Below are 16,958 nucleotides of genomic sequence, written 5' to 3' on the forward strand. Positions count from 1 at the left end.
CCAAAGTCCAGCTCTGGATGCTTTGAGCTCTGCCAGCTTGCCCAGAGTGATATAAAACCTGGCAGGTGGGGCCCCTTGCCATCCCCCCCCAATAGTCCAAGACGTCAGGTGAGAGATAAATGGTAAACCTGGGTACACCAGCTGTTGTCCCCAGCCTTCTAGTTCGAGGCTGCTCTCTGTTCCAGGTGCTTAAGTGAGCCCAGCTTTAATCACCAGGTGTGTAGCTGCTCCTGGTCACAGCAGTGGGGACTTACTGGCCCCACCCTGGGAGACTCAGTGTTCTTCCCTATGCTACGGTAACGATGACTGAGGACATAAGTGACAAGTAGCCAAAGATCATCTCCTGCTCACGTGTGGCATCCACAGTACCCTGATCTGGTAGGTGCTTGAAGAGGGCTCGTTGGCCTGCCGTTGACAGATGTCTCCTGGCCTGGGTGCTCCTCCGTGGGGCTTCATTCATCTCTGTGTTCCTAGCACCTGGAGCTCTGCCAGGTTTGGAGTCATCTCTCAGTAAGCGATGTTGAGTGAGCAGTCGCTGAGTGACTGTGTTTACCAAGGAAGGACTTGAGCCCAGCTGCCGAGACCAAACCCTCCAGTTGCTTATCCTCGCAGGCCCAGACTCAGGCAAACTGGAAACTCAGCCCTGCCCTGGGCTCCACCCTTTTCCCTTCAGCCCCTGTAATGTGAGCTAAAGTTATCTCTGTTCCCACTGGATCCAGAAAGGCAGATAGATATAAGGGATGGAGAGAGGTCCGAGGACTTCCCATGACTGTGAAGGGCAGCATCTAGGTTCCCTTTGTGAACTGACAGCCATGGTGTCACTCGGAAACAGCCCCTCCTTGGCCATACGGTGCTGGGAAAGGTGTAGTTATGTGCAGAGGGCCCTGTGTGTTCCAGATCAGCATGGATTCTTAGGAAAGGTGGCGGCAGATGCATCATGGGATTTCTCCCTCCTTGCTCTTTATGGAAGCTTCCTGCCATGGTGCCAGGGCTCATGCAGGGCCCGTAGAGACTCTAGGAGCTGAGAGAACCCTGGCCCACCAGACTCAGCTCCTTCCCAGTCCCGAGCTTTGTCCTCTCCCTTGTAATAATCAGCAGCTCTAACTTCCCTAAGTGGAAAGGCGATACTTTGGGTTCCTTTTGTCCATTTCTCACGATTTTCTTCTAGCTTCTAGAAGTTTCCATATTGCCCAGGAGGTAGAGTTGGACCAAAAGTGGATTGGGCTTCTGTCTAGTATTGCCTAGAAGTCAGCAGACAGAATACCTGGCTCTGTGCCCTTATGGGGTTTTGGGAAACCCTCTACCTTCGTCTCTCTCCCAATGGCTGGGCATTTTATTTCATGAGAGCCTAGGCTTTTGGATCAGAATCTCGTGGTTACCTCTGAGGTCAGGTGGGTGGCTACTTATCACTGTAAGAAAGAGAAGGGCAAAGAATCCGATGCTCCCAAGAAGAGCAAGACTCATCCAAACTCATCCGAAGGCTAATAGCTGAGCCAGGGACCCTCTCCCTGAGCTGTGGCCTGGAAATACACTCTGTCCACTCTGCCAAGTCCCAGAGAAGCTTTCTGAAAATGTGTCTTTATCACAGCCTGGGACTCACAGGAAGGGACAGAGAAAGAGCTTGTTGGCATCGGGGCAGGGGTCGTGGCCATGGCTGCTGACCTTTCCAGTCAACTGAGCTTCCCCGTGACCCTAGCTCAGCCCAGTACCTTTCTGAAAGTTCTCTGAAATGAAGTGATTCAGAGCTGAAGAGATGGCTCAGGGGTTGGGGACACTGACTGCTTTGAAAGAAGACCCAGGTTCAAATCCCAGCACCCACATGGCTCACAGCTGTCTGTAACTCCAAGACCTGACACTTTCACATAGACATAGATGCAGGCAGAACACCAATACACATAAAATAAAGGTAAATAAATGAAAACTTTTATAGAAAAGAATTGAGGGATTCAGGTAGCCTCGGTCCTGGTCATTTTAGCTATTACTAATTGTATAAATCAGTGCATTAGGTAAGTTCCAATGTCAGGTGACTACCACTATTATTTCTAGAACATTCTCCTCATCCTAACAGCCATTACTGTGGAGTCTGAGCCGACGCTGAGACTGCTGGATCCTGTGGTATGTAGCAAATTCTCTTTTTAAATGTTGTATATAGAGGGAAAGGAGGGAGTTTGTGCTTGCGTCCGTCCGTTTCCAAACAAAAATAGTTAACCATTAAGGCAGCCTGAACTTGGTGACACCCCCACCAGCATTCACCATCTCCCTAAGCTCTAAGATCCTGTTGAGAAGTTCTAAACTTCAAAGCAAACAAAACAAGCTAGGCCTGGATACAGGGAAGGCTCCCTGGTAGGATGAGCCTGGTGTAAGCAGACAGAGCCAGCCTGATCTCAGCAGGGACTCAGTCATGCAGAGGGATGGCAGAGTCTGTGGGTCTCTAAGGCTCCAGGACACTTCTCTTTGTAAGTCCCTGCAGCAGCTAAGCTGCCCTGAGTTCTCTGACGGGGGCTAGAGATGCTGGTAGACTGCCTTCCCAGCAGGCACAAAGGCCTGAGTTTGATCCCCAGTACTGATTTAAATACCATAAAATCGTGAGAAATGGACAAAAAGAACCCAAATATTGCCTTTCCACTTAGGGAAGTTAGTACTAAACTGGATGTGGTGGCCTGTGCCAACAATCCTGGCACTCAGGTAGAGCCAGGAGGTTCAGAAATTCAAGATCATCCTTGGCTACGTAGGGAGTTCAAAGCCAGCCTGGGATACATGAAATTCTGTTTCTAAAACAAAAACAAAACAAAAAAATTCTGTATTTCATGAAAAGTCTTATATATGTATATATAATTCTACATTTGAATGAAAAGTATTGACAAGCCACGTATGCATTCTTTGGGAACTGATGCAGATCTTTTCTCCATTTTCCTTCTAATTCATTACATCTGTAAGGAACCCATTGGAATGGTTGTGCCGAGGTTGGATGTAGGGAACACATCTGCAGTCCTGGTACTCAGGTGTCTGAGACAGGAGAATTGCAAAGCCAAGGCCCGCATGAACCACAGACTATGGCCATGTCTCAGAGCAACAATATCTTGGGCTGTAGTAGCTCAGCAGTAGAGCCCTTGCCTTAGCATGGGGAAGGTCCCAGGCTCCCTCTGCAGCCAGGAAAACTGTCTGATCTTGTCACCATGCACACCCACCCACAGTCCTTTGCAGAACAGGTGACAAAGAACTGGGTGTCAGTGGGAAGCTGACAGGGCCATGGGGATATTTACAGTCTGGCTTAATTGGACAGTGGCATTGGTCCCTATCATAAGCCTAAGCCTTCCTGGCATCTACGGCTCATCCACCTGGCTGCTTGCGTCTTGCGTCTGCCTGGGCCTGGATGGTAGGGTGGTTGGGATGAAGACGAGCTGTCCCTGGGACTGAAGACAACAGAACCTTGGGTAGAGCAGGGCAAGTTGGGGACAGAAGCTGGGTATAAATAGTCCCTGCCCAGCTCGGCAGGCCTGGCAAGCCCTCTGTCCTCCCCCTCACCAGCTGCCAGTGCCAGCCATGCCCCGACCTCCTTTGGGAGCCTGGTCACCATCTCAGATCCTCACTGGAGGAAGTCCCTCAGCGGAACTGAGGAGTCTTGTCCTGTGTGTGGGTGAGACCTCCGGCTGCCCGAGTGGGGGCATCAGGCAGGCTCTTCGGGGTGTCCTCTATCTCCTTAACTGGAAGGCCAAGTGTGCTGGTGTATGTGTGTGAAAAATCAATAGCTATTCCCCTTTTTTGTGTTATGCTGCAAACAAATGAGCCAGCCTTCCGTGATGAGAAGGGGAGAAGATGGTACGGGAACCCTCGTATTATCAAAGGTTACTTCTAGCTTGGGAGCTCACAGAAGTCTTTAGAAGTGATTCAGGGAAAGTTTGACTTGGGTATGGGCTGCAGAGAGGCACTCAAGGAGAGGGCTCAGCATGCGTGAAGGGTGTGAAGCGGTTTCAGCTGGCCTCAAGGTAAATCTAATCAAAGCCTCTCACAGTGGGGAGATGGAGACCAGGAGCCTCCCCTGTTGACTCTCCCAGGGGCACAAGCTCTTCTGTAACGGGGACAAGAAGTGGGTTACACTGATATGTCTGCAGCGATGGAATGTCAGCCATGCTGTGTGGGCACGGCTCAGGGCCGGCAGGGCATGTCAGGGGGGGGGGGGACAGCTGTCCTGCAGAAGTCAATCCCAAGGCCACAGCCTCAAGGCTGTCCATAGATCTGAGCCCTGTCCCCAGAGGCCCTGGCTAATTACCACAGGATATCCAGATAGAGCCTGTTGAGACCTCTGACCAGAGCATCCTGGAAACCCTCCCATACCCCTTGGTTAGTTTGAACATGCATCCAAGTCACACATGGCTTTGCTCCGCTCAGCCTGTCGGTCACAGAGGGATTTGCTTGGCCAGCCCTGTCAGGACTGCTGGTAAAGAGACTCTGCTGTGTCCTGGGACCTCCTCCTCATGCTTGATGGGAAGTGGCTTTAGAAATTCTGATGTGCTGTATCAAGTCAGGGAACTGAGGCTCAGGGAAATGAGGTTGGCAACACGGCAGGGACCAAGTCCTGAGAGCATGGAACCTGAGGTGGCTGCCATTGCTTGAGGGATCCTGATGTGCCTGGCACTGAGCTGTACATGTTTATTCTTCCCGCAAGCTCTGTCTCACAGTGGAAGAAAGTGTGGTGTGGAGAAGTTAAGGAAATCGCTTGGATTGGCAGCTTGAGACAGGCAGAGCCCGATGTGAGCTGGGGTGAAGAGACAGGTTTGGAGGGAGGAGGGAACCTAACTCTGGGTGACAAGTGTCTACACTGAAGCCCTTGCCGGGGTTTTCCTTTCTAGTGTCAGTAGGGCTTAGGGATGAGTGGGGTCTGTAGGGAAGGAAGAGAAGAGACAGAGAGACAGAAGACATGCCAAGAGGGAGACTCAACTCTGGCACTTTACGACCCACAGGTCCAGACAGCTTAGTTAGCTCCCTTGCCTCTGTTTGCCCATCTGTGAAATGGGATGATATTGATGATGACACTCTCTTTACCTCATAGACTGGTTGCAAGGATTAAATCAGTTAAAGACTTAAACATTTCAAACTGCCCACCTCAGGTCAGGCATACAATCTGTGAAAGGTGTATTTGCGGGGCTTCCCCCATGCCTTTATGTGCTGTGTGGCTTCAGGCCCTAGGCTCACCATTGTCTCTCACTCAGACGTCAGCCTACCAGGGGGTAGGCAGGCCAGGCCTGAAGCCACCCAGCTCCCTAGGGACCCAGACAGGCATTACCCATGAAGCAGAGGGAAGGCTTGCCTGGGAGCCAGGTAGCCTAGTTTCTAACAGCAGATAGAAACTCTATAATCTGGGCAGCTAGTAAAGCCCCCACTGTGTGCTGGGTTGTTATCAGGCAACTCAAGGAAGTTAGTGAAGAGTTGGTAGTGAGCCGTGATGGTGGGACACTAATGCTTCAGTGGTCACCTCATTCTTTTTCTCTCACTCTTGGCCAGTCCCAACAGGAGACAGTCTCTTGTAGCCCAGGCTAGCTTGCACCTCCTGACCCTCTTGCTTCTGGCTCCCAAATGTTCAGGGATTACTACCCACCTTCCTAGCTTTTCCTTTTCAAAAGGGCCCAGGGCTCTGGTTGGGGAGAGCTCAATGGGAGATCAGTTACCTGGCAAGCTTGAGGCTTTAAGAGGTGGGGTTGGGGACTCTCAGCTCAGGACATGGCTCTTCAAGGCCAACAATTCAAACCCCCAGTTCTGCCTACTCCCACTCTCTCTTCCCAGCGGGGAAACCTGGACTTCATCCCCTGACAGATGAGGCCAGAGGCTGCTGCAAGTGGTGGTGCTGTGTGCCATGCTCTGCTGGAGCCTTTGAGCAGAGCAACCGAGGCTCTGGGTGTTGAGTGTGGGGGAAGGGTGTTGGGAGGCAGCTCACAGCATACTCTGATTAGACTCTGATTAGCCATATACCTGTTCCCAAGAAGCCTAGGGCAAGCTAGTTTGTTCTGGAAACCCAGATTCCTCATCAGGGGACAGAGATGATCAAAAGCTGATCAAGTCTGTTACATCCAACGTTCTGAGCAACTAGAGAGTCCCTCAATGGCCGAGTTCGGGTCACCCATGCCAACGAAGCTTTTGTGTCTCTTCTGACCTACCCCAGAGTTTGCCCCTGACCCTCTTTCCAAGATTCCTGCATCCAGGACTTGACCTTAGCTAGTGCCTAGGTCTCCTTCTTCCAGGACACTCTGCTCTTTATTATGAGCCTGGAAGAGGAAAGGAAAAGGTAGAGTTTCTGGTAGTACCTTGATTTTTCTACAGTAGTTAACCCTTTCCCCCCGAGTGTACTTACCAGCGCTGTAAAATCCCAAGGGTTGAAATGTAAGAGGTGCAATAATGGGGTGGCTTGACTGAAGTGAGAAGGTTGGGGGGGGAATGCCTGCTGAGAGTTTCCTTTTGCTCTTGAGTTAAACTAGTCATCAAACGGAGCCTCTGTCTCTAGTGAGAGGGGAGGTGGCACGCTAGAAACTTCTAGGGAACTATAAAGATGGTGGCGGAGGCCCTTGTAGACAGAGCACTTGATGCCATCAGAGACAAACAGGCTCTTGGTGTCCTCCGTACTCTTGGGGAAGAGACTAAGAGGGCTTTGTGGTGGGGGGGGGGGGGGGGGGGAGAGAGAGAGAGAGAGAGAAAAAACACTCTGCCAAGACTTATGCCCCCCCCCCCCCCTTAAGATGGAGCTGTGATCACAATGGCCTCTGCTTCCTTTGTCCTTTACGTTTGGATTCCTTCCCATGAATGGCTGTTAGTCTCCACACGGCCCACGAATCCTGGAGTCCCTGGGAGATTGCTCTGCAGGAGCCCTGCCATCTCTACCAGGGCACCGGGGCCCAGGCACTGGGCAGAACTTGATTCCCGCTCCAATTCTTCATTTCCAACCCAGAGTTATTTTCGTGGCACAGTACAGACCTACAAAGTGCCCCCTCCCCCAGAGGCTCTGCTGCTCCACATGCCCATGTCAGAGGGACACTGCTTGAACCGGTGCCGTGCCCTTTGTGGGACACCGTGTCCCCAAGGAAAGTCAGAAGCAGCACACAAGGTGCCAGGCTTCTCAGAGCCACGGATCATTCCTCCCCCACCCCAGCCCATCCTCTAGAAAGAAGTGACATCCATACTGGGCCACGTGTTCTGTGTCTACAGTGCCATCTCCATTGTCTGCCTGCAGGTCCCTGGCCCTGGGCCAGCAGTACACATCTCTGGCCTCCCAGCCTCTGCTCTGCGGCTCCATCCCAGGCCTGGTCCCCAAGCAACTGCGCTTCTGCCGCAATTACATCGAGATCATGCCCAGCGTAGCAGAAGGTGTGAAGCTGGGCATCCAGGAGTGCCAGCATCAGTTCCGGGGCCGCCGCTGGAACTGTACCACCATAGATGACAGCCTGGCCATCTTTGGGCCTGTCTTGGACAAAGGTACTTGCCTGAGACTGGGTGGGAGGTGGCTGGAAGACTGGGGGTGGTGGGAAGGGTCCTGGGATCCTGCCCCCTTCCTCCCATTGTGGGAAACCCTGAGTCCAAGTTCTCCCTAGGAGGGTAATAAAGCTGGTGGAAAGTGGGTGGGGTCCATCTCTGGACAGGTCAGGCTGTGTCCACATAGGCTACATCTTTTCTAGTGCTACAGGGGGGTGGGTAGCCCTGAGGTGCCCCAGGGTCCTGAAATTGGAGGGCAGGCACCAAGGAGCCCGGAGCCTTCCTTCCCTGATGACACAGTGGGGGCCCAGTCTTTGATGTAGACATGTGTGACATTTCCCTTATGCTGTGTTAAGTGCTATGCAAATACAGCTTTGGGGTGGGGGTGGGATGGTGCCAGGCCTAGGTGTTGTGCCATGGAAAAAGTTTCCATGCTCTGTCAAAGCTGTCTGGTGCTGGTAGCACTACATGACCCCCGAGGGTCGCCTGAGAGTTCCTGTTGGTTCCTATATCCTGAAAGCAAGACATGTTCATAAACCCTGATGGCCTGTGGCTCACGCTCGGTGATCTTGAGACCTGGAAGTCTGACCAGCTGTGACCCTAGTGGATGAAAGTCGGCTTTTGACTTTGAGCATGGGGCATAGGAGAGGGTTGAATGGGGTAACTGCTCCTAAGAAGGGGACTTTGGCTCTAGAACCTCTCCTGTCCAGGAATTTAACGGCCTTAGCTGGGCTGGCGAGCCTGCTCTGAGAAGGATTCGTAAAAGCTGCATTCACAGCCAAAAGGGAGGAGTCCAAGAGCTAGCTGGAGGGTGGGCGCAGAGTTTGGGAGAGGGGAGCTATCCCCCCTCCTTTGGAGAAAGCCCCCTCCCCCTTTACCTGGGTTTCAAGTGCAAAGTGTCTGTACAACCTACGGCAGAAAACGCAGGCTATTGTCGTGGGACAGGAGGGCAATTAGTAAATCAATGGATGATGATTCTGTTTACGCTTCTATTACCAAAGCTAATTATTCCTTGTTTACATAAAAGGTTTGGCCTCTAATTGGGGCCAAGTGGCGGCGGCGGCTGGCTTTTCAAAACTGATCTCGCCCGCCTGTTGGTCTCACCGCCTTCCGGCGCCCCACCTTAGTCCAGGTAGCGTTTAATCAAACTGCCAGGCGTCCCGACGCCTCCCCCAAAGCAACACTGGCATTCTGATCACTCCTCCCACCCAGGATAGTGTCCATCGAGACCTTTCAGCATGATACCCGCTCGCAGTGGGTCTGATGTTTAGATTCGCAGCAGTGGGTTGTGCCACATGCCTCCGTCCCACAGCAAGAGGGCAGTTTGTGTCCCAGTGTGCAAGGAAATATGGGGCTGAGACAGTGGGATTTGATGAAGGCAGTGGGGTGAGGTTCCAGGAAGATGTACCCGCGCCCCGGTACCCTGTGAGCAGGCGGTGGGTCCTGGCCACTTTTGCGCACGTCCTAGCAGGTGCGGGGTGGGCGGCCGGAAGGCGCAAGGCCGCGGTCCTTCGCGGCTCCCGAGGGTTCGAGCGCCGCCCCCCGCCGCGCGCCCGCTGCGGTCGCCGCGCCATTCACACGCCCTCTGGCCGCCGCCTCCCGGGGATCGCGCTGCCCGGCGCCGGGGCTGGGGGCGCGGCCCGGCCGCGGGAGCCGCCCGTTGCTACGCGGTGGCGGCCGGCCCGGCGGCCCGGGCCCGGCGGCCGCATTATGCGGGTAATGCGGTGTGACACCGCGCGAACAAAGGCGGATTGAGCGGCGCAGCGGGTCCCGCCGGACGGGGACCGGCACAGCGGGGCTGGCAGCGCCGCTCCCAGGCTAATCCCCGCCCCGCCCCCGCCACCCCCACGGCCCGGGCGCTGGGAACTGAGCGTGGCGGGGCCGGGTCGCCGGAAGCCAGGGGCGCCCTCCCCTGGGGCGAGAGGGCCGGGAGGCCTGGATCACCGCCGTGCGCAGTCCCCCGGCTTGGCTGGACTGCTGAGCCAGCTCTCGTTCCGCGCTCCCCACCGGGCTGCGGGAAAAGTGGGACGCGCCCCTGCTGTGCAGGTGGCGCACGAGGGCTTCTTGTCTGCAAAGGCTGCTGTGGCTCTGAGTATCTGGTTCCCTGCATATTCAGGACGGGTCACGACCTAGGAAAGGAGATCCGGCTCTGACCACCTGTGCAGTATAGCACGACCCGCTCTGGGAACCTATAAAAAGAGATGGCCCGGGCCGCTGGCCTCGCTGGGCCCTGTCTGTAAAATAGGGTTTAGAACATTGTAGGGAATAAAGCACAGAAAAGACAGATCTGCGCGTATGCAGCACTCAGGGAGTGGCTCTCATTGTAACAAAGCTGGTGATGCCCGCTGAGAATCTTATCTCTGAACCCTGGGTCTGAGGCCGAGAAACTGCCTTGTCTCGACCCTTGTGGCTTCGTAGAAGGAGGACAAGAAATGGGCAGCCATGGCTGAAGATGCTGCACCTATTTTACAAAGTGTACTGTGAGGCACAGATGAGAAATCTGCCTACGGGGAACTGAGGTTCGAGTGGAACGAGTGGATTAATAGGTTTTAGGCTGCAGGTTCCAGTCTCCAGAATGGAGGACTCAGAACTGTTAGGAGTGTTTGTGAATGTGCGAGGTTGGAGGCCAAGAGCCCAAGGACAGGGCGTGGCCAACCTAGTTCTTCAGAGAGCATTCCGGTCCCACCATAGACCCCTCCATCTTAGTAGTCCTGCAGCCCTGAACTCAGCTTGCCCATTCACAAAGAGAATACTAACTAGGGTCTGGACTCTTTAGAGCAACAGAGGGCACCTGGCTCTTCCCCCAATGACTGGTGAGCCTTTGAGCTCTTCCCCAGCCCTCGGGGCAAGGCTGTGTATGTACCCTAAGGCTGAACATCTTCTCACGCCATCCCTCTGCAGCCACCCGTGAATCTGCCTTCGTGCATGCCATCGCCTCGGCTGGTGTCGCCTTCGCAGTCACACGCTCCTGCGCTGAGGGAACCTCCACCATCTGCGGCTGTGACTCACATCATAAGGGGCCACCTGGAGAAGGCTGGAAGTGGGGCGGCTGCAGCGAGGACGCCGACTTCGGGGTGCTGGTGTCCCGGGAGTTTGCGGATGCGCGGGAGAACAGGCCAGATGCCCGCTCAGCTATGAACAAGCACAACAATGAAGCAGGCCGAACGGTGAGACAGCGACCCACAACTCAGGGGCGGGAGGCACTCCCTGAACCCCTGCCTTCACGGGCCAGGCTCCCATCCACACCCCATAGTAACCCCCTGACCACCCTCCTTCCTCTCCTCCAGCTGTCCTTTGAGTAGGTTTTTAAAGTATATTTACTCATTATCAGTGTGTGTGTGTAAGTCAGAAGGCAACTGTAGCGGTCAGTTCTTCCCACCATGTAGGTTTCCAAACTCAAATCATGTTTGACGCTGTTCCTGGATCTTTTGAGAAATCTGCCAAGGAGTGCAATATGGCTGCCCCATAGGAACAATACCCGTAGGCTATACTACACTGGTTGGCAGGCTGTGTCTGTGTATGTCTGTCATGTGGTTGTGGGTTGGGGACTGACTTTGAATCCAAAAGAGGGTTTCCATAGCATAGCCCTTCCTATGCTTGTGGAACACTTAGCTCTCGGCCTCAGTGTTTCCATCTGTTCAATGGGAATAACAGTCCCTAGTTTGCACCACTTCTATGGATGAGGTGAATGTGAAGCCTGCTGGGGCTGGGGGTGTGACTAGGGACACTGGTTTCCACCCATTCTTCCTGGCACCAAGTAAGAGTAGAGGAGGGTACAGAGGGGGAAGGTTCTCCAGGTGTGTCAGTCTGAACTGGCTGCTGCTTCTCTTTCCCTAGACCATCCTGGACCACATGCACCTAAAGTGTAAATGCCACGGGTTGTCCGGCAGCTGCGAGGTGAAGACCTGCTGGTGGGCCCAGCCCGACTTCCGGGCCATTGGCGACTTCCTCAAGGACAAGTACGACAGTGCCTCTGAGATGGTGGTGGAGAAACACCGTGAATCCCGAGGCTGGGTGGAGACCCTGCGGGCTAAGTACGCGCTCTTCAAGCCGCCCACCGAGAGGGACCTGGTCTACTATGAGAACTCTCCTAACTTTTGTGAGCCCAACCCAGAGACAGGCTCCTTTGGTACCAGGGACCGGACTTGCAATGTCACCTCCCACGGCATCGATGGCTGTGATCTGCTGTGCTGTGGCCGGGGCCACAACACGAGGACGGAGAAGCGGAAGGAGAAATGCCATTGCGTCTTCCACTGGTGCTGCTATGTCAGCTGCCAAGAGTGTATTCGCATCTACGATGTGCACACCTGCAAGTAGTAAGCCAGGTAGGGCGCAGGGCGGGGCGTGGGGCTGCCCTCTCCTCCTGTCCTGCTAAGCCTGCCCTTCTGATTCTCAGCTTCCCAAGACGAACAAGTTCCCAAAGCTGAAGTCAGAAACTAGGCTTCCCACGCTTCCATGGGAATGGTCTTGGGGAGCGACTCGGCGGATTTACACGGGGCTCAGATAATGACTGAGGGTGTGCACGTTAGCCACAAGCAATTGATTAAAATTCTTACACAAATTAGCGGTGATGAGCCAGACCAGATTTGTTCATGGCTGCTGGCTGTCGGTAGTGAGAGGTGTTGAGGTCTGGTCCCAGCCATGCCCTAAAAGTGTCATATCTCAGGGCCTCAGTTTCCCTATTGTCTAAAGGAGAGGTTCAAATGTCAGAAACAGGGACAGGGTATGGTGGCACTGGCCTTTAATCCCAGCACTCAGGAGGCTGAGGCATCTGGATCTCTGAGTGTGAGGTCTGGCTGGTCTCCATAGAGACTTCTAGGCCAGGGTTACACAGTGAGACCCTGAGACAGTCATCTAGAAAGTCTCTCCTAACCCTGGGGCAGAGTCATTTCACATCACCCATGAACTGAGAGGGCAAGCTTTGACCTAACGCAAATCCTTCAGAGCTTGGGAAGGTGGGTGGGGGAAGCTAGATCTGAAGCTTGGGTGGAGCGGGAGCACTCTCACTAAGTTTATGGAGGGAGACAGGAAAGAGGAGAGCTCCCAGTTCAGAGCGGCTGGGGTGAGTAACCGTGGGATAAAAGCCTGGTGGACTATGCTTCCAAGCTTCCCAGAGGTGGCCTGCATGCGTGGGAGGACCCCAAGAAAGGTCAGCCTGGAAGCAGAGTGATCCTAGAGGCTCTGGCATGGGCCAGTGTGACCCTTGTCTCTGTCCCCTCCCCTGAGAAGGCTCTGCTAGTAAATCTGACTCTCAACTGGCTTTTCTTATTTGTCAACCAACAACTCTGGCTTCAGCATCTGTTACCTTCCCCAAGCAGCTGTGAGGAACGTGGGAAACCACATTGGGTTCCTGGAAGAGCAGCTTTCTGTCCATCTATGGATGGCCAGCACAGTGTGTTCCACCCAGGGACCTTGGAGCTGGTGACACACCAGAGCTGGTGGCTCATGTCTGCGCTCTGTAAGGGTGGGAGGTACCCGACATCACAAGCCCATCTAAGAAGTTCCTTGTGGGGCTTAGGTTCCATTCCCAGGGTCCCTCTAGAACCATACAGGAGGCGTGGGTTTTCTTTATCAAGGTCAAGGCTGGAAGGAAGACAGCGGCGAGCTTTAGCACTTCACATGCCCACTGCTGAACCTCACTCCTCATCTATGCAGTGATGGCATTATGGGGATCTTGATGGATTTTTACAAAGCTCAAGTTAGTGGGTGTGAATGCTGCTCTAAGTGTCAGGGTTGCCATCAGTGTTAGCGCGGGGTTGCTGCAAAGGAAGGTCTCATGGGCGTTCTTTCTGCTTTTCAAAAGGATGGGAGAAAAGTCAACAAGTAGGAAGGTTGAGGTGGAAGGAAGCAGACCATGATGGCCTTCTCTGGTATTCACTCTGACAAGAGGTAGCCCTGCACCCCCCAGTATCATATAGTACATACATAGCTCTGGCCGTTTTGAGGAGCTCTTGGTGTGGCCTCTTATCCGTCAGGTAGAAGGGCCATTTGTCTTGACCACCCATGTCATTGAAGGTTAGACTTCAGTTAGTGGCCTAGATAGACCCAGGGGTCTGCTTCCAGAAGCTTTCTATGTAGGCTTGCATAGGCCCCAGCATTGCCAACCCAAGCTTGATACATGGGGCAGTGTGGGGCCAAGATACAGAGCCCATGACTCTGTCCTTGCCCATGTGGACAGCTGAGATCTTCCAGGCAGGGAAGGAGGTACAGGGTTAGCCTTTGTTGTCCACCAAATCGCCCCACTCCAATCCTTGCCTAAAAATGATCTCCTAAGAAGAATTGGGTATAGCTGGGTAGTAGAACACTTACACCCCTGAATCAATCTCCAGTACTGGGGAGGGGGGAAAGCAACTCCCTTTCCTCACATTCCTACGGTAGACACTTGCTGTTTTTCTAGTAGCATGCAGACATGTTTTTAAGAAGCTATGCCCACAGAGTTCACAGCCTTAATCCCTTCCCATGGGGCGGGAGGCGCGGGGGACGGGACTCTCAACTTCACACTTCCTGATAAGAAAGATCCCTCCCACTGGGATGTCCTTTGCCTCTCTGAGCCCAGGTTTCCTCCTGTGTGAAGTGATAAGGTCTGTGCCCTGCAGGGCTGCCCAGGAGCCAGACACAGCCATAAAGAGCCTGCTCTGGGCTCCTGGTTTGGAGCCATAGGCCAGAAGGTGGTTGAGATCTAGTCCCTTCCTGTCCTTTCACCCCTGAAGGTGCTACTACTGATGGAACCCAAGGGACAAATGGGCAGGGAGACAGCAGGCATAGAAGGCTCTGGCTTTTTTCTTGCACAAAGGAGCCACAGAGCAAAGCCCAGCAGGCCACATGCCCTTCTCTGAGAAGAGTTCAGCACAGTGGTAGCATCCCATCCTCCCTAAGCGGGGAAGACACCTTCTCCATTGCTTGAGGTTTGTCCACTGTCCCCACGGAGCCACTAGCTTGGTATCTGAGTGCTGGTAGTTTACAAATATCTGATTTATTCTTTTTATCCCTATGTCAGAAAGGCTATGAATCTAGTCACCCCCTCTAACTGGCCCTGTGTCCTGGGTCTGTCACTAGTCTTTTGTGGAACCTTAGGCATATCCAGGTCGTCTTGCCATGCCTGGTTCAGCTCTGCCAGCAGCATCAGAGATGAGGGTTGGCTGGGGGGGGTGGGGGGGGTGCCTGGGGCGTGGCTCAGTACCTCACATCCCACGGGATAGGGTTGTACAGGAAAGCACCCTGGGAAGGAGTTCACCACAACTAGGTAGAGTCCGTTTCTTTTGGACAATTCACGGCACTTGTGCTTCTGATGGCAGGCCCTAGCCCTGCTGTGACTGGTGGCTCAGACTGGCAGGCTTTTCCGTCTCCACGTAGGGCAATGCTGCTTTGGTTACCTACAGTGGGCTTCCTCAGCTAGGAGGAGGTTTGAGTTGTGTGGATGCAGGCTCTGTTCTTCCAGAGGATGGCATATCCTCCCTCAACAGCAGGCTCTGGGGCGAGGAGGGAGGCAGGGCTGGCAGCGTAGGCAGCCTGTGATCTTTGCATCCCAGGGGGTGATGTTGACAGCAGTTATGAGGTTTCTGATTCTTCCTGTTTATTTCCCAAAGGGCACTGGGAAGGGGTAGATTGTGCGGCTGGAACCATTCATCGAAGTCCCATGGGAAGCAGGATCTAGATCTGGGCCAGCCTTCGGCACTGGCCAGCAAGGAGCATGGACTGTTGCCAGCTGCATGTGATACACGACCTGGACCCAGCCGGCCTCGGACGGACGGGCGGCTTCTTTCTCAACTAACGTCTCTCCCCCTGCTCTGGATGGTGTACGGCTTTACAGAGGGGCTTTCTTTATGGTTTTACCAGGGTCTGCTGGGGACAGACTCGAGGCTTACCTTTGCACATGTTAAAGAAAATAAAAATGAAAAAAAAAATCTACCGCAACAGAACAGGCTGGGCTAGTGTGAGCTCTCGGCCTGGTGGGAAGGACAAGACCATGGCGAGATTCTGTGTCCAAGCTGCCTCTACTCGTGACATTCCAAGATGCCTCTGAGGTGGGAACTGTGAAACAGGACAGAGCCCTGCAGTCCCCTCTTGTCCGTCGACTCCCATTTAAATTGGACATACCTTGTCATTCTGAGAAAAGCCATAGATAGGTATACCCGGGATGTAGTGATGGGGAGGCCCTTGGCCAACAGTAGGAGCAGGATCTTGAGTTTTGAAGACCTCAGAGTTCTGGGTGGCCTGGGAAGCCATCTGCAGAACAGAGTTCCCGGTGGGCTCCTGTTTTTCTCTAGCCCTGCTCTGCCCTCGAGCGACAGTCAGATCTCCACACACCCTTTTCTGTTGTTCTACAGTGTCCACCTTTTTTTTTTTTTTTTTTTCATGATGACCTTGTAAATAGGTCAGATGTGGAGGCAGGTCTCTTCTGGCTTCATCCACCATCCGCAGAAAGAATGGGCTGCTCTGCCTTTCTCAGCCTTGCTAACCAGCAGACACCGAGGAGAGCAGCGGGTACCTTAGAGTGCAATCTAAACATGGTTGGCAGGTGGGGAGGGTTAAAAGGCAGACCACCCTGCGTCCTTTTCTCCCATTGGCTGAAGTAACCAGAAAGACAAGAGATCCTTAACAAGCCCTTCTTCCCACTTGTGAAAGGGATAGCCTATCTCAGTTCCCAAGGATCTGGATTAGATAGATATTCAAAAGAGGCAAGCAGTGAATGGAGGCAGCTCCCAGCTCTGTTCCCGATGCATGATGGTACTGGCTGGGTTTAGTAAGGTGGGTGGGGCTGCACGGATCAATTCATCAACTCTGTCTTAAGGAGAATCAGAAAGAGGAGATAAAATGGGGGGATGGGGCAGAACAAAGAATTTGTCCTTTCCCGCTTCTGTTTAGGGTCTGCTAATGCTGACTTGATGAGGGGTCAGCCACTTCTTTCCTGTTGTGCAGTTGGCTTGCCAAGCAGGCTCCAGTAGACCCTTGCCTGCACTCTCTACCATGTGACCATGAGCACTGCTCTAGGGACACCTCCCATCCCTTCCTAGCACCCCAAATGCCCCTTCCCATCTCTCCTTCCAGAAGTTGGAAATCAAGTCAACTGGATAACGCTTGTGTGAGGACACTTGAGCAGAACGGATACAACAATTTACAAGTCTCTTCATATCTATGTATTCTATATTAAAAGTGATAAAGTCATGTTTCCGGGGCGTATTCAAGTAGCTGACAAGTAATTATTTAATAATAGTACATGAGCGCATTGTAATTATCCTCGCCATAGTCAGGTAATAGCATCCAATGGGAGTTCCCTACCAACCTGCTGTATCCAAAGTTTTGTAAAAAGTTGTAGAAGTTGTTGATCTTTTTGATTTTATATTCAAAAAGTCTCTTTTTATAAATATTATTTATTATACAATGTATATACCTTTGAGTTAACTAAGATTATATATTATATAAATATATATATATTTGGAGAAAATCTATTTCATCATGCAGTTTTTTTCTGTTAAATCATTAAAGAGAAGGTAAACTTC

At 53.0% G+C, this 16,958-nt stretch overlaps 1 protein-coding gene across 1 annotated transcript in view; it reads left to right on the top strand.

Annotated features, from left to right (window-relative positions):
• The window catches only part of Wnt3 (Wnt family member 3), a 43,471-nt gene extending 26,513 nt beyond the window's left edge, over nucleotides 1–16,958 (top strand). Inside the window, exons 2-5 of the mRNA XM_021176596.1 lie at nucleotides 7,220–7,461; nucleotides 10,360–10,625; nucleotides 11,296–11,783; nucleotides 15,045–16,958. Of these exons, the coding sequence (XP_021032255.1) occupies nucleotides 7,220–7,461; nucleotides 10,360–10,625; nucleotides 11,296–11,775 (988 nt within the window). The 3' untranslated portion in view covers nucleotides 11,776–11,783; nucleotides 15,045–16,958. The remainder of the gene's footprint in view (nucleotides 1–7,219; nucleotides 7,462–10,359; nucleotides 10,626–11,295; nucleotides 11,784–15,044) is intronic.

This window comes from Mus caroli, chromosome 11 (genome assembly GCF_900094665.2).
Source record: "Mus caroli chromosome 11, CAROLI_EIJ_v1.1, whole genome shotgun sequence".
Lineage (NCBI taxonomy): Eukaryota > Metazoa > Chordata > Mammalia > Rodentia > Muridae > Mus > Mus caroli.